Below are 19,049 nucleotides of genomic sequence, written 5' to 3' on the forward strand. Positions count from 1 at the left end.
GAGCATCGTTTAACTGAAAGGTAGGACTATGGATACACACCCTCGCAATTAATACATGATACCAAAAAAATAAAGCTGAGAAGCAAAAGAGAAAAAACAAGGAAAAAAAACAGAAAAGCTGACACACTACGTATGGTATAGGACAGCTACCTCTGAAAGCCCCTTCGCCTCCCCCCCCTCTCTCTCTCTCTCCTTCTCTCTCTCCCCCCCCTTTTGGGTTACTGTTCCGTGTACTACGTCCTGCTTTTGGATGGACAACCTGAATGCCTTAACATTGTGTGAGTGGGTGGTGTTTTCTTTTCCCCAACTGTTGCTCTCTCTCTCTCTCTCTCCCCATTTGTGAATCTCCATGTTCTTTCTTCTATTCTCCTTTCAGCACCTGAAGGGACATTAAAATCTCATCTGCTATTTTTGAGCGTCTGCTCTGTTTTGCAGACCAGTTGTAGTACATGAGGGGGGTAAGATTAGGAACAGAGGTTTTTAATATACTTGTTCTTCTTGGGTCGTTTTTCCTTTCCTTTCATTTCTTTTTTGTTTTTTATTTTTAGAAGAAAAATAGCGAGTCTTTCACACCCCTCGTTCAGAACCTGGGTTTTCTTTCTTTGAGAAAAAAAAAAAAAAAAAAATCTGTTGTGATATTGCATCATAAAATAGCGGTAGTCATGTCGTGATGGATTCTCCCGTTCTCTGAGTTCTCTCTTCCTCTACTCTCCTTTATTATCATCCACCTTTCTCTTGGATCCAGGAGTTTTATGGCGTCTTAGTACCTTCTAAGAGGGAATCTAGGATGGATCTCTTGTAGATTTGCTTATGATTATGCCCATGTGTTCTAATATCATCTGTACGTACGGCTCCTCAGTGTCACCCCTCTTCTTCTCTCTATGAACTTCTGGTAAGAAGCCATCAAAATAAAGTTCGACATCTAAATCTTTTTGTGATACCATCGCCTCTTTCCCCTTCTTTATTCTTTCTGTTCTGCCTCTACTTCTTTGTGCATCCCATGTTAAAAAACTTTTAGCCTCTTTCCTAACAGACCGGTCGGTGAGTTTGCCTCATGGTTTGCTTGTGGTTTATGGGCTTGTCGTCTTTTTCTTTCCCCAATCTCTTGTTCACTCCACTCAGTTCTGTATTTTTTTTTTTATTATTATTTTCCTTTTTCATATAACCAATATTTCATGTGATGGCATTTATTTGGCTGCTCCAAATTTTCCTTCCCTCTGTCTGATTTATTTCTCCTGATATTTTGGATTGGTTGTTTTCCTTTCTCTGATCGGTTACTTCAAAGCTCTATCTTCTCCCATGGATTCCTTCACCTTTTTCACCACATAAAATAACACTCCTTTGCTTTCATGGCTTTCAGCTTGAAAGGAGTCCGATCTGATTCCATGGCTTTCCGAGTCCTCAAGTCTCTCTCTGTCTTGCGGCTACATAAAATGATGTTCTTGAAGCGACCCTCCATGTTTTTCCATCTTATTATTCTTCCCAGAATTATCTGTTTTTCTTATTGTATATAATCTAATTTCTAGTTTTCTTATATCTTGCAGGCATCAAATCAGGTGAGGTGAGGAAAAGAAAGGGTGCCTCTTTTGCTGTACGGGGGGTTTGGTGCTCTCTCAGCTAGCTTGTTTTGTTTTGTTTTGTAGACGGCTGTTGCTTCAGAGCTAAAAATCCTTGGTTGTGCTGGAGGCTAAGCATAAGAGCAGGCCCGGTTGCAGTAAAGCACTTGTACTGCTGCAATTCTGAGCATTAGGAAAATAGAGAAGGCCTTCTTCAGATGTCATCTGTAGAAAACTCTTCAGACCCCTTAGTTCCCTGCAAGGCTTCGGCATTGAAAGGTGATGAGAGGGATTCTGATGAGCCTGCCTTCCAAGAGTCCGCAGATCCAGCAGGCCTTGCTGAGACCCAGCCCCCTCATTTTTCCATAAGGTAAGCTGTTCTCTTACCACACAAAAAGCCTTTGTCATGTCATGTAGTCTTCCTTCCATGAGAGAATCTTATAAGTAGGTTCAATCACTTCAGAGGCTGGGTTGTTGTCCTTGTGGAAGACTTAAGATGTCTTTGTTTCCTCATATCTTGGTTCATCTCTGGCAAATTTGTGGGATGTGGGGCTAAATTTTATGTGGGTTTGTGCTTTCAGGGTTTTCATCTTCATTTTGTTCATGGGTTTTGAGGAAGTCCTTGCGAGAACCTTTTCCTTGGGTTCAATCAGAAGAATCTTCTGGTGGCGACCCCTTGCAAAGGGGGAAAAAAATTGTTTGATTTTGAGCTTTCCAAATGTTTTTGCTCCCATTTCATAGATTCGTCTAAGTCGAATTGTTGATGTCTATCATGATGATTTCATGTCTTCTCCTTTGAGATTGGAAGCATGGAGAAGTGGTTGCTTGAATTTTTCATGAATCCTTCGCTTCTTCTTCAGATGCCTCTGTGCTTTGTTTATGGTTCTGATTCTCCATTCATTTCTATTTAAATATCAGGTGTTGAAAAGTATGCTTCCTTCTTAATGGTGTGACTAATTTGGTGGGCCTATCCATCATGCGATCGATATATGTTCAGTTCCGTGGTTTATTTGTGTTTTCCAATAATGGAAGTTTACATGTGATAAGGTTTTAAATAATTCATTAGAAAAGTTTGCTGAAAATTTCTGAAGAGAAAAAAGAGAGTGATGAATATACTTTTTAATGTAATCTTTCGTTGAATGGGAAGATGGGATGTGAGGTTTCGACATTGGGGTTTAATTAGTTATTAGCTATGTAACTTTGTAAATGAAGAGATTGTGGTTTGTCTTGCAGAGATTATGTTCTCAATTTGCGGAGCAAAGATGTCACGAAGAATTGGCCGTTTCCTTGCAAATTTTTGCAGCTTTGCTTGGAGTGTGGTGTCAAAGATATATTGCCACCTTTTGAATCGCCTGATTTGGTAAGAGCCCAATTCTGCAGAAGAGGAGCAGAATCCCAGCAACAAATTGCATGCTCATACAGTGAACAAATCTCAGCAGAGGTCAAACCACTTGAAACTAAAGATGTTGGTCGAGATGATGATGAGGAGCCCAATATCATCATGCATGAATTGTGCCTGCCACCAGATCAATTGGCTATAGAGTGCTCAAATCGAGCTCAAAACTTATCCTCAAAGTCTATGAAACCGAAGATCGATCACAAAATCCATTCAGGTGATGAACTGATTGGTGTCGAAGCTGAACCTATCTCCACCATTACGGGTCATGATCAGATTGAGAGAATCTCAGGTAAGATCAGTGAGCTTCCTTGCACAGTACATGTAACTAAATGTGCCTCAGGTGGATCATTAGCATTAGAGGTTGGGGAGCCTCCTTTATTGCCGGAAAAGCTTGATGTCAGACATGAATCATCAGAGAATAAGTGCAAGTTAATAGTAAAGTTGAGCAGCACTTCCGAGACCATCCAGGGAGAAGACATAGTATCCACTTCTAGCACTGTTTCAGATACCATGGCTTCAAAGGTCTGCCCTGTTTGTAAGACGTTCACATCCACATCCAACACCACTTTGAATGCTCACATCGATCAGTGCCTGTCTGAGGATTTTAAAACTATGCGGCGCATGACCGAACTCTCGAAACTCAGAGCGAAACCAAGGAAGAAAAGGCTGATGGTGGATATCTACACTACCGCACCTCACTGCACCATTGAAGACCTTGACAGAAGAAATGGCACAAACTGGGCTACAGATTTAACTTTGGTGGCACCAACCAGGGAGGTGGGCACTGAAGTCAAAAGATCAAAGCTGTCAATGTCAGGTACTATAAATGATGTAAATGAAGGGGCTGTTTATGTTGATTCAAATGGGACGAAGCTTCGAATTCTATCTAAGTTCAATGATGTACCAAGGGAGGATTTTAAGCTGAGGAAGCATGTGAAAGGCATTAAAGCAGGCAGGAGTTCTTTGATTAGCAAGAAAAAGTGTCTGAAATCAAAGTACTCAAAGTGTGCAGAAATTAGTCAACGGAACAAAAGACTACATTCATTAGAGCTGTTTAAAGAGAAGGTACGCCGCACTAATTTTTCCTTTTAAGTGCATATTAGAGCAATATGCTGCCAAATCTGAGCGAACATAGAAGCCTTATGCTTTAGTTGAACTCATGATGAATCAATATGTGGTAGCTGTTTGATCTCCTGAAATCAGGAGAATGTGGTCCTCTGGAGAACTTTGATTTAATCTACCATCTTGAGCATAAGCTACTAATACTTGAATATATGTTTGTCTTGCTTTTATTTTGTATAGTGTTACAAACTTACACTAGGTCTGTCAGAAGTTTCAAAATTTGTATTTCCAATTCAACATATGTTGTCTGAAGCATGAAGTAACCACCATAGTCTTTCTTTTCTTTCTTTCTTTCTTTCTTTCTTTCTTTTTTTTTGGCTGATATTGATCTGACCATTAGCTAGTAACCCATAAATAGGACTGCTTGGCCCCGCATTGCAGTCTCAATATTGTTACAATATTCTCATGATCATCATATCATGCACCTTGCTTATGCTTTCTATTCAACTTTGTGCAGTTTTGAGAGGTTCTAGCCTTTCAAAACTCTGGTATCATTTTGCACTCATAATGTTCATTTTTATTTGAATACTTCTTATGAAGTTAAGTGATAAACAACGAATTCTTGTTTGAGCATCATGCTGCATTTATCTTTTTTTTTTTTTTTTTTTGTATCTTTCTTTTCTGCACCTCAGCATAGTTTTACTTGTTAGTTTGAGCTGTCATGGAAGTTCACTCTTGTAGCATGATATGAGATGTGATAGTATGTGTATCCCTTCTCCTTCCCTTTTTCTAATCAGACTCAAGTGACACAAATTGGAGATTGTCATTCAAGCACTTATGAAGAGAAGGAAGAATCCCTATCATGCATACTTAATGCTCAAGACCAAGTCAAGGGTCATGGTCCTGGAACTTTAAGGCAGTGGGTATGCTCTAAGCGCTCGGGCCCCTCTAGAAAACTCGACAAGAAAGGCTATGATAAAAGCATGGAAAGCACTGTGCCTAGCACTATGGACACTTTAGTAGAAGGTAATCAGTCAAATCCAGCTGACTCTTCTGTTGTTAAAAGCCATATTCTGAAACTCTCTAGGTCATCTGAGGACTTGCTGTCTTCTACAAAGACCAAGAGAGTGGATGTTCTATCTAATTCTGTCCATGCCACTTACAATGGGAAGACAAGGCCTCCAAAACCTCTTGATTCGAATTCTGGATTATCCCCTCAAAACATTTCTTCAGAAAGTGCTCTTATGCTGAAACTGACAAGATCATCCAGGAATTTTGTTTCTTCTCCAAGAAGCCAAAGAGAAGAGATAAACTTGAGCACCATACATAAGACTGATAGTTCTTCTGACATTGCTATAATACCTTATGGAAGTTGTCATCCCTCACTTAAAACCAAAAAAAGATTAATGCCAAAGAATAATGTTTTGCTGGGAAAATCATCCTCTTTGGAAGTGAGCAAAGGTGATGAGAGAGAGAAAAGATCGACTATCAGGAAGTTCAGTAAGCAAAGATCCATATTAAGCAATGGTAAACAGAGAGAAAAGTTACCATCTGGCATCAACAAAGGACTGCATGCTTCTCCTGAATATGTTGGCTTTGAATACTCTCCAAGAGCTAATGAAACAAGCAATGCTGACTTGCCCAATTTCTCTGAGACTATACCAATCTCCAGTGTCCCAGGATCTGAACGAGAACGAGATGCCTTCTGTACAATGGCTAAGCAGGAGTCTACTAAAACGAAGTTGCATATGGGAGCTGACTGTTACAGTTTTGATGTTGAAGCTTCAGATATGCAGCATGAGCCCTTGGACTGTGAAGATATTACAAATGATCATTCCATGGATAAAGCTGTGGATGAACATGGTGGCAGTGAAAATCTAATTATTCAATGTTTGACACCAGCTTCCAGTCCCGAATTAGACCCATGGCCATCCGGACAAGAACACCTAGAATCTGTCTGTGGATCTGAAGCACCTGTAGAAAGTGGATTGATTGATGAGCAAGTCATGCTTTGTCATGATGTTGCCAGTAACAAAATCATTAATAAGAACATTGAAAAGGTGGGTGAAGAGGGAAATTTGTTCAGAGTTATGCAATTAGAAGACCAAACAAAGACTTCCATTAAAGGGTCTTCTACTTGTTTGATTGGCCATGTGGATATGGTTCCTGAATCTCCTCAAAAGAATTCATCGGCAACCTCCATGAGGATGACATCAAGTCAAGATCATAATTTGCATGGTGGTGTAGAAGCATCTGCTTCTCCTTCAACTTCCTCAAACATCTCTCTCCGTTCTCCTGAAGTTTCCCAGTCAGAAGATGCCAACAAAGAACAATTTGTAAGACATAATGCTGACCAAGATAATTTAAGCTCAAGCTTCTCAAATAACTCAGAATTGCCATCCATAGTAAACATTAGAGGAACTGAAGGAATGAAGGAAGAGAAAAGGGATCAAAAAGTTAAAGCAATTGCAGTGGCACAGGAACCTGAAAAATTGTCAGATGATCAACCTTGCTGCTGCTTTCACAGGGAAAGTCTTTCACAAGAATCTCTTCAGCTCTTAAGACAAAGTATCATGACTAACTCAGTGTTTCCTTCAAAAGTAAAGCAGGTTGTATCCAACCCGTGCATTAGACCGGTCATCTTGTCTTCCAGTGCTTTTCATAGTTTGAGAGCAGGTGAAATGTCTGCCCCCATCCTGGAGTCGCCAACTGAATCCATTTTAACAAAAACTCCTTCAGATCTTGCTTCTAAAATCCCACCAGGTATTGATTCTAGGCCACCAAGTCCATATTCTCAGGCTCAGGGCCAGGCCTCTTCCAATCCACTGCTGAGGCTGATGGGTAAGGATCTAATTGTGAAAACAGAAGAGTTGGCCGAGCATCATACAATTCTCCCTTGTGATACAGACTTTGCCTCAAAAGTGAAATCTCTACCTCCTGGATTTACTTCTACCAATTGTGGCTCAAGCAAGGTTAGCTTCTCATGCCAACAACATCAGGTTTCAAGTGGCTCTACAATGCGCAGCAAGGCTTCATCAAAAACTAAGCAGCAGATAAGTGGCTTTGTGGGGCTTGGTTCAATGAAGTGTCAGCAGAAGAGAGCAAAGAAACTCCATAATCCTTTGCCATGTAGCATAAAGAGAATGGCTGCATCCCACCATCACCAAAAACCTATTTCTTCTGCTCAAGCTCCCAACAGCGATGTAATTGTAATTGATGACTCTCCTGGCATTGAGGTTGAACCAAACAGAAGCATACCTAGCCCGGTAGTAACTTCGCCACCAGCTTTTCCAGCTTCCAATCTTATTCCACCATGGCCTTGCTCTTACTTGTCACCAAAGAACCCATTTGTGTCAAGAGAGGTCTCTGGAATGATCAGGCCTGCCTCCATCTCATATCCAATGGCCAATTCTTATATCCCTGTGAAGCATGATAGCACTTTAGAAGGCTCGGTTCCATGCAGCTCTTATATGTTCCGATCACCTTTGACAGCCCATTTGACACCATCATTGCATTATAGTCGGACCTTGGAATGAAACTATCTCATAGTGAATGAAATTATCTTGATCTGGAACTCAAATGCAGTATCCAAGGAAGGCTGACATTTTTGCTCAAAAAATTGGCCATAAAGCTAGGACCTCCTCTTTGTGCAGACTGATGGCTTATTGAGATGCAGGATCGATGATGAGGACTGAAAGCATGAAAGTGGAGAAACTGAATTATGGAGTTTTGTGATTGTTTTGATTGTCTTTTCAAAAGCATGAAAGATGATGTTAAATGTTGCGACTACCTTTCTGGATCGATGGTCTTAATCTTGTTCAGAGTATGTTTTATGTGTAAGCTTGGAATATTCCATGACTCTGATCAGTTTACTGAATGAGAGAAATCTTTCATGCAGTTTTTCTTTTCTGAGGAAATCTTGAAACATGTTCTTAATGGTCCTTAATCATTCTTCATGCTGCTTAATTGAGGACCATATCGGTCTTTTTCTTTCTCGTTGGAACGTACAGTGCATGAAATAACTAATGGTCTTGTGAAAAGAATTTGAGTTGTAATCATGGCAGGTCAATTTCATTTTAATTTTGGTTAGGCCTTGAAGTTATTCATTTTCCATGAATCCCTGGACCTGCTTTGTTGTTTTTTTTAAAGTTATCAACTATGTCGATGGCGATCCTTTTCTAATGATTCTAGCATTTGAAGAAAATGTCAGATTTGCTCTCTTTACTGGAGCTATAGCTAATCCTGTTCCTTATGTTCAAGCTAAATACCTTTGGATGGATGCAAATGCACTTGGTATCTGATTTTGTGTGAGGATAATTTAGAAATTAAAATACATTCACATATACTGTGGTCTGTCTCACTTTTAGTAGTGATATAAGATTTAGTAATCCACTAGCTGCACATGTAGAACAAAGGACTGCAATTTTTACAAAAGTGGAGGAGAAATTGTTGAGGTGGAAGATGATAGGAAGGTAATTTTGGCTATATATACATTAGCATAGGTATCATCTGTGCTTTCCCATTTTCATTTGATGCAACTCTTGTAACATAATAAATATATTATTATTTTAAAACATGCATTTTTTGGGGACTTTACTAAGTGAGCAGTTGGCACTCTCATTGAAGTTTTATATTGAAGACACTCATTTTATGCTCTATCTTAATGCCAATCCCTTGATTTAACTAAATGATTAATATTACAGATGTTAGCTGGCCTATCGACCGACTCACCAGATACAGGTTCGGCGTTATATTTCATGTAGTTATGTTCAATCATATCATTCAGATCCTCAGTATTCTAGTGACTCCTATTTCATGCGTCGACTCAACACATATTATTTGGTCATAACAACTTAGAGGTTGTCTGCTAGCCACCATTTTTAGATGCCTGCATTATTATACGTCGACATTTAGAAATGTTGCAATTGTATTTGTTAGTGTCTGTTTGACTTGATTGCATTTGAAAACTGGAAAACAGTAATTTCTGTATTTGATGTTCAATGTGATGAGTATTATATAAAAATATCTTTATACTATAATAATATTATATTGATATATATATATATATATATATATATATATTATTATATGATGTTATGAAACAATTATTATGTTATAACTATTGTGATGAGAATCACGATAATATTATAATAAATTTTTTTATTACTAAAATAATAGCACTATCATTCTCACATGATTATTAGAGAAGCAAAAAAAAAAAATAGGGGTGATTTTAGCCCCTCAAGGCTACATCTAGAGCATACATTTTGGGGTGTGGCCATTTTTATCTGCATCTCTGGATGCAGCAAAAGCGTTTTAGGATGCAACTAAATTGCTTGCATTTGGCAACCAAAAACCTGCATTCCGTCTATAACTAAGATATGGTATTTGAGGCTTGGATGCACTCAGCCAAACAACCCCTAAATACTTGAAAGTTGGATATATATGTCTTAATGCTTTTGCCGGAGGTGGCATTCATGTCGTTTGTTTCGGTAAAGAAACAATTGGAACGGATGACAACTTCTATCAAAAGTCACTGAGCGAAGTAAACACCATAGGTGACTACAACTATTCGACGGCACCCGTTCATCTCAACCATAGGATACGGAGGTTCGTTAGGTAACCCTTCCCCCTGGTATATTTAAGTTCATTTCGATATCTCTTTTCTACAAGGTTAATTTGTGCTAGTTTTTTGGCAAGAAATCATCCTGTTCAGGTCCTATTGCTGGCTCCAGAGTTCTTCTGCTGCATCTGTTCCACTATCCAAGTTTAGGTTTGTATGGAAAGATTGTATATTAACCAATATTCATGAATTACACATTGTAATAACTAAGATCATTCTAGGAGGGGACTCTGCTGTTGTTATCAAATGGATGTCAGAAGCTTCCACAGGCAGCCCACTGCATCCCGGCCAGCTACAGTATTTTGAGGTGCACCTTATATTCAGAGCGGCAAACTTCTCTGCATACTGATTTACTGGACGACACACAAATTTGATTATTGCTATATATTCCTCTTTTCCTCCAGATCATTTTGCTCGTTTTGTTCAATATGACGTTTTGGATTAGATAATTTATTTTCTTGAGATCTCTCCATCCTTCCAGTTCATTTAAAAAAAAAAAAGGCTGTAGGTGGCAACTAGACAAAGTGTCTGAAGTCCGAACCAATAAAAGCGCCCCTGCTAGGTATTTCTACAAGCTCCTGTATCGCGGTTATCACCTTATCCTTCTCGTGTTGGCTTCGCTGAATGCATTATAGGAACAAAAGGTGGCAAAGGGTATTCCACTGCAAGGGGTACATGGTCATTAAGATTGCGAGACGAAGAGAGGGAGAGGGAGAGAGGGAGCACTCTATGCGAATATGCCACTTGCGAACAAGCCCCTTCGATTCTGTTGCCCAACCGTAGTCCTGCCTTCGTATTACATTATTATTTCCGACCCGTTTGTACCATCCTACGTACATTTTCTTGCTCTCCAGGGGTCAGCGGAGGTGGACGTGGTCCAATAGTAATCCGCCACGTAGGATTTTTTTTGAATAAATCGGATGAATTAAACCAATAAATACATCCCTGGGAACCATGTCGTGATTTGCGCGCTTGGAGAAAGATCCGCGGGTCCCATGGGGTTTGAATTCGCTGTACCCCGACAAAACATACACCGGAGCCTCCTCGACTTTCTAGCCTCTCTTCGTTGAAGTAAAGAGGGAAAAAAAATTTAAACCAGTGTCACATCATTTTTATTTCTTTTATATTTTAAAATAAAAATAAAAATATATTTTATATTATTATTTTATCTGTTTATTTTAAATATTTTATTATATTATTTTATAAAAATAAAAAAAATATTTTTTAAAAAGACAAAAGAAAAGTCATGCTTTTATGGTGCCATCCAAGCAACTTTCATCACCACTATCATCATATTTATCTGCCACTGTTATCGTCTTGCTATCTTCACCATATCATTATTATAATCATCACTATATTCACTATTATTGGGACAAATCAACCGAATGCCGACTCTAACTCTACGACGGTTGACTCCGACTCTACGACGGTCGACTCCGACTCTATGATCGAATATCGACTGAATGTATTTCACCGACTCCGACTCTACATCGGCCAATCGAACATATTGCACGTACTCACAAATGGTTGATCGACCTACAGTCGGCAACTATCGATCAACAAGCAAACGACTTGATCAACCTCCGACCTAAGACCATCGGCATATCAAAGTTACTAGCCGATGGTTACTCGGACGTTCTACTGACATATAGTCGGTCAATCTGCTCAACATACTATAACCGTTATTAAAGGTTATCGACTACGTATCATGGCAATTAGTGAGAATTAACAACCCACTAATTCTACAATTATGGTCCGATAATTTAGCGCCATAAAAAGCGGGACCACGTGCTTGACGGTTACATCAGAATCATCTATAAAAGGAGGATAAATGAACAACATCGGTAAGAGACTTCGGAGCCAAAGTTCTGCTACTCTCGACATTCAAATCTACTGTTCACTAATTTCCTCTCTGACTTAAGCATCGGAGGGTCTTCGTCGGACACAACTCCGATCTGTGAGGACGTTGTTTTGTAGGTGCTCATCACCGATGACAGGCAACAAGGAGTTGGCCGCAGGGGTGGCTCAACACATTGGGAGGCCTAAAGCTAAATACTAAAATATGATCTTTTTTTATTGAACTTTATGTAAATTTTTTACTGAAATTTTAGTTTTCTAACTTTTTGAGATGCAAAATTTTTAATTAAATTTTTATAATAAAGTTCTTCTAATATTTTTTTTTCAATTGATAATATAGTTAATCCATTTAATCTTTTTTGAGATATTATTGATCTTAAGAAAGATTTTATTAATTTTAATTTTAAAATTTTTTTCTATCGAAGCAACACTTACTGAAATTATTAATATTATTTTAAAAATAATATATGTATTTAAAAAAGAGTCGAATCATTTTATATGATTGAGTATGTTCATTGGACTGTTATCTTCCACTTGTATAATTTTTTTTTAAATTTTTAGCTCTGAAAATAAATCTAAATTATCAATATCAGAGTAGTTATTATATTTTAAGAAACATTCAAGATTAAGATAATATTCTTTCAAACTATCATTGTCTAATGACTTCGATTTTTTATCGTTAAATATAAAATTAAATATATTTTCAATATATCTGAAACTGTTCTAATTTTTTTTAGAGTGAAAAAATTGCTTGATCTACTATATATAAGAAATCATTAATTTTAAATATTTCTTCAAGAGATTTTATTATTTCATTGTAAATATTCTCATCAAATTATTTCTTTCTATAAATGATACATTTATCATAAAATTTAGGTTCTATTTTTATTTCAAATATAATTTCTTTAAAAAAAATCATAGTAGATGCAAATCTATATTCTCTATATTTTTCAAAAATAGAAAGAAGACTTTTTAGTTGTTCTATAGCAACATCAATATGCATATTTTTTGATTGTAATTTTTTACTAAGTTAACAGTAAATAATATATCATACCAAATAGCCATATCCAACAAAAACTCAAAATTTTCAAACTCATATGTTGCTAAGCAATTAGCTTTACTTTTAGTTTTAGAATTTTTACTAATTTTTACTAATTTTAATAAAACATCTCTTATTTGTGGAGCTTGAAATCTTATTGCTTTAACACTTTCAATATGACTTTTTCAATGTATTTGTGACAATGATTTAAGAGTTAGATCAAATATATTATTGTGTAAATTTTTTTATCATTTAGTAGAAGAAGAAAATAATAAATATATATATTGTACCACTCTAAAAAATGATATAATTTTAGTACAAGAATTAGCCTTCATATATTTCTGTTTACCCTTCATATTATATCTAATATGAAGCCTTTTTTATACACGGCTATAGGAGTTTATTTAGAAATATATACTGTGTACAAAACATCTGAACATAGCCCCAATACAAATATTTGCATTAGTAAACGGAGAGGACTAAGTTCAAAAAGTAAAAAGAAAATAAAAGAAACAACAACTATGAATAATACAGTAGATCCAAAAGGTATAAAAATCGTTAGAAAAGAATATTAATCTGAGTAACCCAGCCAAACTTTGAACCTGAACAAAAGGTGTGTAGTATGCTGAAGCAGGGATAAGTGGCCTCCATCTATAATAGTAAAGATTTATCATGATTGTTATAAAAGGTGCTGTTAAAAGTGAAGGGAATCCATAGCACGATTCAAGTTGAACCTTCTTTTTATAAAAAAAAATAACAATGCAGCATTATTTCTTCGATCATGCTATTGCCAGTCCCAATTGCCTCATGTGTCGTGACTCAGGAAAGGAAAAAAAATAAAAGAAACAAACCGATGCATGAAGACTCTGACCTTCCACCTTTCTTATCGTCGCTCAGACATCGGAAGCCGGAAAACCCCCCACCGCAGTGCCGACGGAAGCCTGAAACTCTACCCCACTGGAGATATCCCTTAAGCGTGGAATGTCCGCCGTCGGAGACCAGGAGATGCCCCTCAAGTCAGATCGTTACCGTCGGATGGTGGGACGGATCTGCATCCTCTCTATCGATGGTGGTACCATCAGTGCCTCTGATGGCCTTCTCATTGGTGTCGCCCTCACTTGCTTTAAGGCCTCCCTCTGCAAGCTCTCCGGCAACCTCACTACCCGAATTGCCAACTTCTTCACCCACGGCCCCAACGGGCAACCGCTCTTCTCCACCTCGAGGCCTCCTCACCCACTCCTGTCTCGTCGCTCCCGCTCGTCGTCTCCTGTCTCGCCGTCTCCATCTTTGTCTCCAGTACCGTTCATCTTCTCGTGCCCGTAGGTTGATGGCTGGATGTAGTGCAGATGGATGGCAGAGGGAGGGGGCTTGGGGGCCTAAAACAAATTGGGGCCTAAAGCCCTTGCTTTGGTGGCCTTACCCTTAAGCTGGCACTGGTTGGCCGCAATAGATTGGCGCACCAGGTAGGGGGGCAAGACATCTGTAGTTCTTCAACCAGAGCCAACTTTCAACCAGTTCGGCGAGGCACTCTTCCCGTCGGGAAGATCTTCCTCCCCTACATCCGGTAGCAGAGCCTAGTTCTTCACATCCCGTGGTCACCACGGACGTCCAGATCACTGCACTTGTGCAGCAAATGAATGTTTTGACTGAGGCGATCAAAAAGCTCTAACAGCAGCAAACTCAGCAGCAGTAATAGCCACTGGCGGAACAACCGGTGGCACAATCAGTGCCTTCCAGGCACAGCCATCGTCCTCCACGGTGATCACCTTCTTCCTCTCCAGAGCGGCCGTCTCGACACTCTCATCGAGACGGACGACCACATTCTTGGCACTCTCACCGTGCAACCCACTACTTACGGTGTTCTCCCTCTCCTTCCCATCTCTACAGTGCTAGGAAGGGAAAACGACCGCAGACACCTTCTGCTTCTCCTTCAAGCTCGTCAGGAGGTTCCACCTCTAGAGTTTTCTGACAACGGCGGTTAGACGACTATGAACACAAGTTCAAAAAAATTAACCACCGACTTGCCCGACTTCAGGTGGAAGATCGAAAGTCTTCTAGTGACTACGACTTCTACACTGCCCAGCCTCTCTCTCAGCACATCGTAGATAAGCCGATCCTATCTCGATTCAAGATACCGCAAGTGGAGTCATACGATGGCTCCACTGACCCAATCGACCACCTGAAGAGCTATAAAGCTCTCATGATGATCCAAGGGGCAACTGACGCCCTCTTATGCATCGACTTTCTGGCAACTCTTCAGAATGCTGCTCGGGCCTGATATTTCAGACTTCAGTCGGAAAGCATCGACTCCTTCGAGCAACTCGAACATTCTTTCATGGCTCACTTCAGTACTAGCTGAAGGCTACCACAAACATCCGAAAGTCTCTTCTCGATCAAGCAAGAAGAGACTGAGACATTAAGAGATTTTGTGGTCCGTTTCAATATGACCACACTTGAGGTCAGGGACCTCAATGAAGATATGGCTATATCAGCCATGAAGAGGGGTCTGAGGGGATTCAGATTCGCATACTTCTTGGACAAAACTCTCCCCCAGACCTATGTCGAACTTCTCAAATATGCATACAAGTACATTCGTGCGGACGAGACTACTTCTGACCGATGCCAGACAGAAGGCAAGAGTCAGAAGAAGAAATAGAAAAAAGATGGAGCTCTGACCGAATCAAGTCGACCATCTTTCAATAAGCGAGTTTCATCCTGATGTCGGAGTTCGAAGCGAACTATGATAGGTATGACTCCTATACTCCTCTCTCTACTTTTCGTATGCAGATTCTCATGGAGATCGAAGGAGTAGAGTACCTACGGCACCCCCACCGATGAAGGCACCCTCGAGGAATCATGATCGGAGGAAGTACTGTCGGTCTCATTATGATTATGGTCACGATATCGAACAATGCATCCAGCTCAAGAATGAGATAGAGGCCTTGATCCGATGAGGCTACCTCGAAAAATTTCGAAAAGATCAACCAACCTAACCTCCTGCTGATCGACAATCTTAGCCACAACCTGAGGAGATTATCAACAATCGACTGATTGCAGGAGCCATTAATATGATCTCTGGATGACCAAACTGGGGGGGGCAACTTTCGAAAAAAAGTCGGCAAAAAAATAACAATTTGATGACGTAATAACTTTTTCGAAAGAAGATGTTCGGAGAAATCAAACTCCCCATGATGATGCTATCATTGTTTCGATAATAATTAGTTAATAAAAGCTTGACGGATGTTTTATTCTACTCGACTTTCTTCCAAATGCGACTACTCGATGAAATCAATATACTGCATCGCCCACGTCCATCAATAAAATACTAAATTTCAGAATCACTAAATTTGGCCAACTATTAAGTGATGGACGGTCAATTCCTATCGACATCAATATTTTGATTTTCACTATAAAAACTGACATAGAGAATATATTTTAGCTTTCACTGTAAAAGCCAGAAGATCGACTTTATCTCGGCACCGACTATATTTCGACTTTCATTATAAAAGTCAGAGAATCGATTTTATCTCGGTATAGAATATATTTCGACTTTCACTGTAAAATCCAAACTATCGACTGTCTCTCGGTGCAGAACACATCTCAGTTTTTCACTGTAAAAACCGACTTCAACTATACTTTGGCTTTCACTGTAAAGCCATAACACCGACTATGCCTCGATACCAAACATATTTCGGCTCTCCATTGTAAAAGCTGATTATGCCGACTTAGTCTTAACTAAGTGGAATGCTATGCCAATACGATCAAGATCGCATTGGAATCATATCGACTAGACTACAATCGGTCGAAGCATATTCGATTTGCCACCGATTATCAAATAGCCTGACGTACTAATCCAACTAAGGTCGGATGGAGGGTATGGCTTATTACTATTTATCCTAATACTTAAAGTACATCAAATAAATATGCGACTAACAGATGATCCTACAACTACTATCGAATGTTCGATTTGTCGATTGAGGTTCGGTAATTAAATGGTTACTCTATAACCTTGCAGACATACAAAAGAAAGAGTTTGGACTTAGAAAAAAAAAATTCATTCGTTACAAAATTAGACCGAAGTTCAATTACAAAATAGTTTGATTATAAAAAAAAAGCAAAAAATTACACCGATCACCAGTCGTCATCTCCATCTCTTTGCTCCAGTGTAACATCGGTGATTTGAACAACTTCTAATGTTGTCGGTACTGTCTGCAGTCGATGCGACTTCTTCGGTAGCTCCACTTTCAGGAGCAAGAGGGATGATACTGCTCAAGTCAAGATCTGGATACAACTTTCTGACTACCTCACGTGGCCAACCACATCAACAGTCTGACCCACTCATATGGGAATAGAAAAGGGCTTCAGATTTTTCATCCACTGTCATTAGCATCCTTGGTTGCATGGCTAAGACAAGGATATAAAGCATATAATGGTAGCTCGTTCACTCGCTGCAAGTAAGACAGGAGTGGAATGTATCTGAAATCCAGTAATAGTCTTCGACCATCCCGCCTTCAACGGATGGTACCTCAGGGAGCACCGTCCGAGCCGACAGTGCCAAAATTGGCTCAAGAACTGACGCCAATGGTAAGTCGGATTCCCCCGACGCAGATGAAGCACCTGTCCGATCCTTCTTCAGTCAAGAAGGTCCAGCTTTGAATGCTCTCCTCTTCTTGGCAGCATGTTGATAAATATCGGTGCCCGATACTCTTATCCTCGACTGCATAGCTGCAATCAATACAAAGGCACTGCCATATCCTTCAACCGGAGGAAGTCTTCCCGATCATCGACCTCCACCCGACTGTTCCTATTGGGGTTGATCCTTGGATCACCCCAGCACGAAGGGAAGCCTCAAGAAAGACAAAAGACTTAACCTGAAAGCTAAAAACAAAAAGGCGAAGAAGGGTCTTCTGGCGCTGGGACGATCTTCTGGCAGAGTTTCTGCAGCAGAAATGAAGACAAAATACAAAGTAAAGGCGTGGTCTAAAGTGACTCTATATATATAGGATCCCTCAATGGTCAAAATAAAAGCGATCAAATCGAAGTCTCATCAGATGACGACATATGGCAACATTCAAACCGATCGTAGATCAGACGGTTCGACACACCTACTTCTAATTATGCCACTCACCATCATCCACGTGAACAGCTTCGGCCCAATGTCGTTCTGACACGTGGATAAAATCTACTTGTCAGAATCGTATCATCCGATGTCGAGTCATCTTCTTGAAACGACATCCGATACGGACATCCGATACAATGTCCCATCAACATGACAGTTTAATGATAGTTCTGCAGTTACCGAAACGACAAAACAGCTGACTCTCATACTCCAAAGAGACTAGCAGTCAAGTCAGGGCTCAATTCGACATATGAAGACTCCCTTCGTCCAACGTAACAGACCACGTGATGATATACACGTCGGATCATCTTGGATTTAGGAGTGGAGGGCAACTATTGGGACAAATCAACTGACTCCCAACTCTGACTCTACAACGGTTGACTCCGACTCTACGACAGCCGACTCCGACTCTATGACCGAATGCCGATTGAATGTATTTCACCAACTCCGACTCTACATCGGCCGACTAAATATATCGCACCTACTCACAACGGTTGACCGATCTACAGTCGGCAACTGTCTATCAACAAGCAAACGACTTGATCAACCTCCGACCTAAAATCATCAGCATATCAAAGTTACTAGTCGATGGTCACTCGGATGTTCTACCGATATATTAATATTACCGATATATAATCGGTCAATCTGCTCAACATACTGTAACCGTTATGAATAGTTATCGACTACGTGTCACGATAATTAATAAAAATTAATAACCCACTAACTCTACAATTATGGCTCGATAATTTAGTGCCATAAAAAGCGAGACCACGTGCTTGACGGTTACATCAGAATCATTTATAAAGGGAGGGCAAGTGAACAGCGTCGATAAGGAACTTTAGGGCCAAAGTTCTGCTACTCTCGACATTCAAATTTACTGTTCACCAATTCCTTCTCTGACTTAAGCATCGGAGGGTTCCGGCCAGATACAACTCCGATCCATGAAGATGTTATTTCGCAGGTGCTCATCACTGACGACAAGTGACAGGCGACAAGGAGTTGGCCGCAATAACCATATATATCAATACTTATATTGTCGCATACTATTACCACTATCATCACCATCTCCACTGTATCTCATCATCACTATATTTATCATTATATCTTCACTTTCCTACATTACTGATTTTTTATTACAAACACTATCATTATTAATATCATTACTAGATCCATCTTATCATCATCTTCTTCTTCATCATCATCATATTTATATTTAAAAAATAATTTAATAATATTAAATATATTTATATTTCAAGAATTTGGACATAAACGAAAGTAGGATTTTTATTTTTATTTCGAAAAGTAAAAAGGAAGTGATCCCCAAACGGTACCAATTTCCTAATTAGTTTTCCTCATGTTCAGTAATTTAATAATTTAGGATTGGTTGCTTTTTA

The 19,049-nt window shown here is 39.4% G+C and overlaps 1 protein-coding gene across 6 annotated transcripts; it reads left to right on the top strand.

Moving 5' to 3' along the window:
* The first annotated feature begins 174 nt into the window (after positions 1-174).
* On the top strand, positions 175-7,953 carry LOC105039516 (uncharacterized). Of its 6 annotated transcripts, none has more exons than XM_019847294.3 (5): positions 178-278; positions 1,545-1,561; positions 1,644-1,926; positions 2,790-4,020; positions 4,815-7,953. In XM_019847294.3, exons 3-5 carry the CDS (start codon positions 1,775-1,777, stop codon positions 7,551-7,553), a joined length of 4,122 nt encoding a protein of 1,373 aa, XP_019702853.1. In that variant the 5' UTR covers positions 178-278; positions 1,545-1,561; positions 1,644-1,774; the 3' UTR covers positions 7,554-7,953. The 6 variants fall into 6 exon arrangements, with proteins under 6 accessions (XP_073102767.1, XP_019702853.1, XP_073102764.1 ...); XM_019847296.3 differs by lacking the exon at positions 178-278 and adding an exon at positions 296-458; XM_073246666.1 differs by having other exon boundaries at positions 175-278; positions 1,545-1,926.
* The last annotated feature ends 11,096 nt before the right edge of the window (positions 7,954-19,049 follow it).

The sequence above is a fragment of the Elaeis guineensis genome, chromosome 1 (genome assembly GCF_000442705.2).
Source record: "Elaeis guineensis isolate ETL-2024a chromosome 1, EG11, whole genome shotgun sequence".
In the NCBI taxonomy this organism is placed as follows: Eukaryota; Viridiplantae; Streptophyta; class Magnoliopsida; order Arecales; family Arecaceae; genus Elaeis; species Elaeis guineensis.

Bases quoted from the DNA above. Each gene is read 5' to 3' on its own strand.
- LOC105039516 (XM_073246666.1), top strand. From the start codon at position 1,775: ATGTCATCTGTAGAAAACTCTTCAGACCCCTTAGTTCCCTGCAAGGCT. The intron at 1,927-2,789 runs GTAAGCTGTTCT...TTTGTCTTGCAG, and splicing joins CCCCCTCATTTTTCCATAAG to AGATTATGTTCTCAATTTGC. The intron at 4,021-4,814 runs GTACGCCGCACT...TTTTCTAATCAG, and splicing joins TAGAGCTGTTTAAAGAGAAG to ACTCAAGTGACACAAATTGG.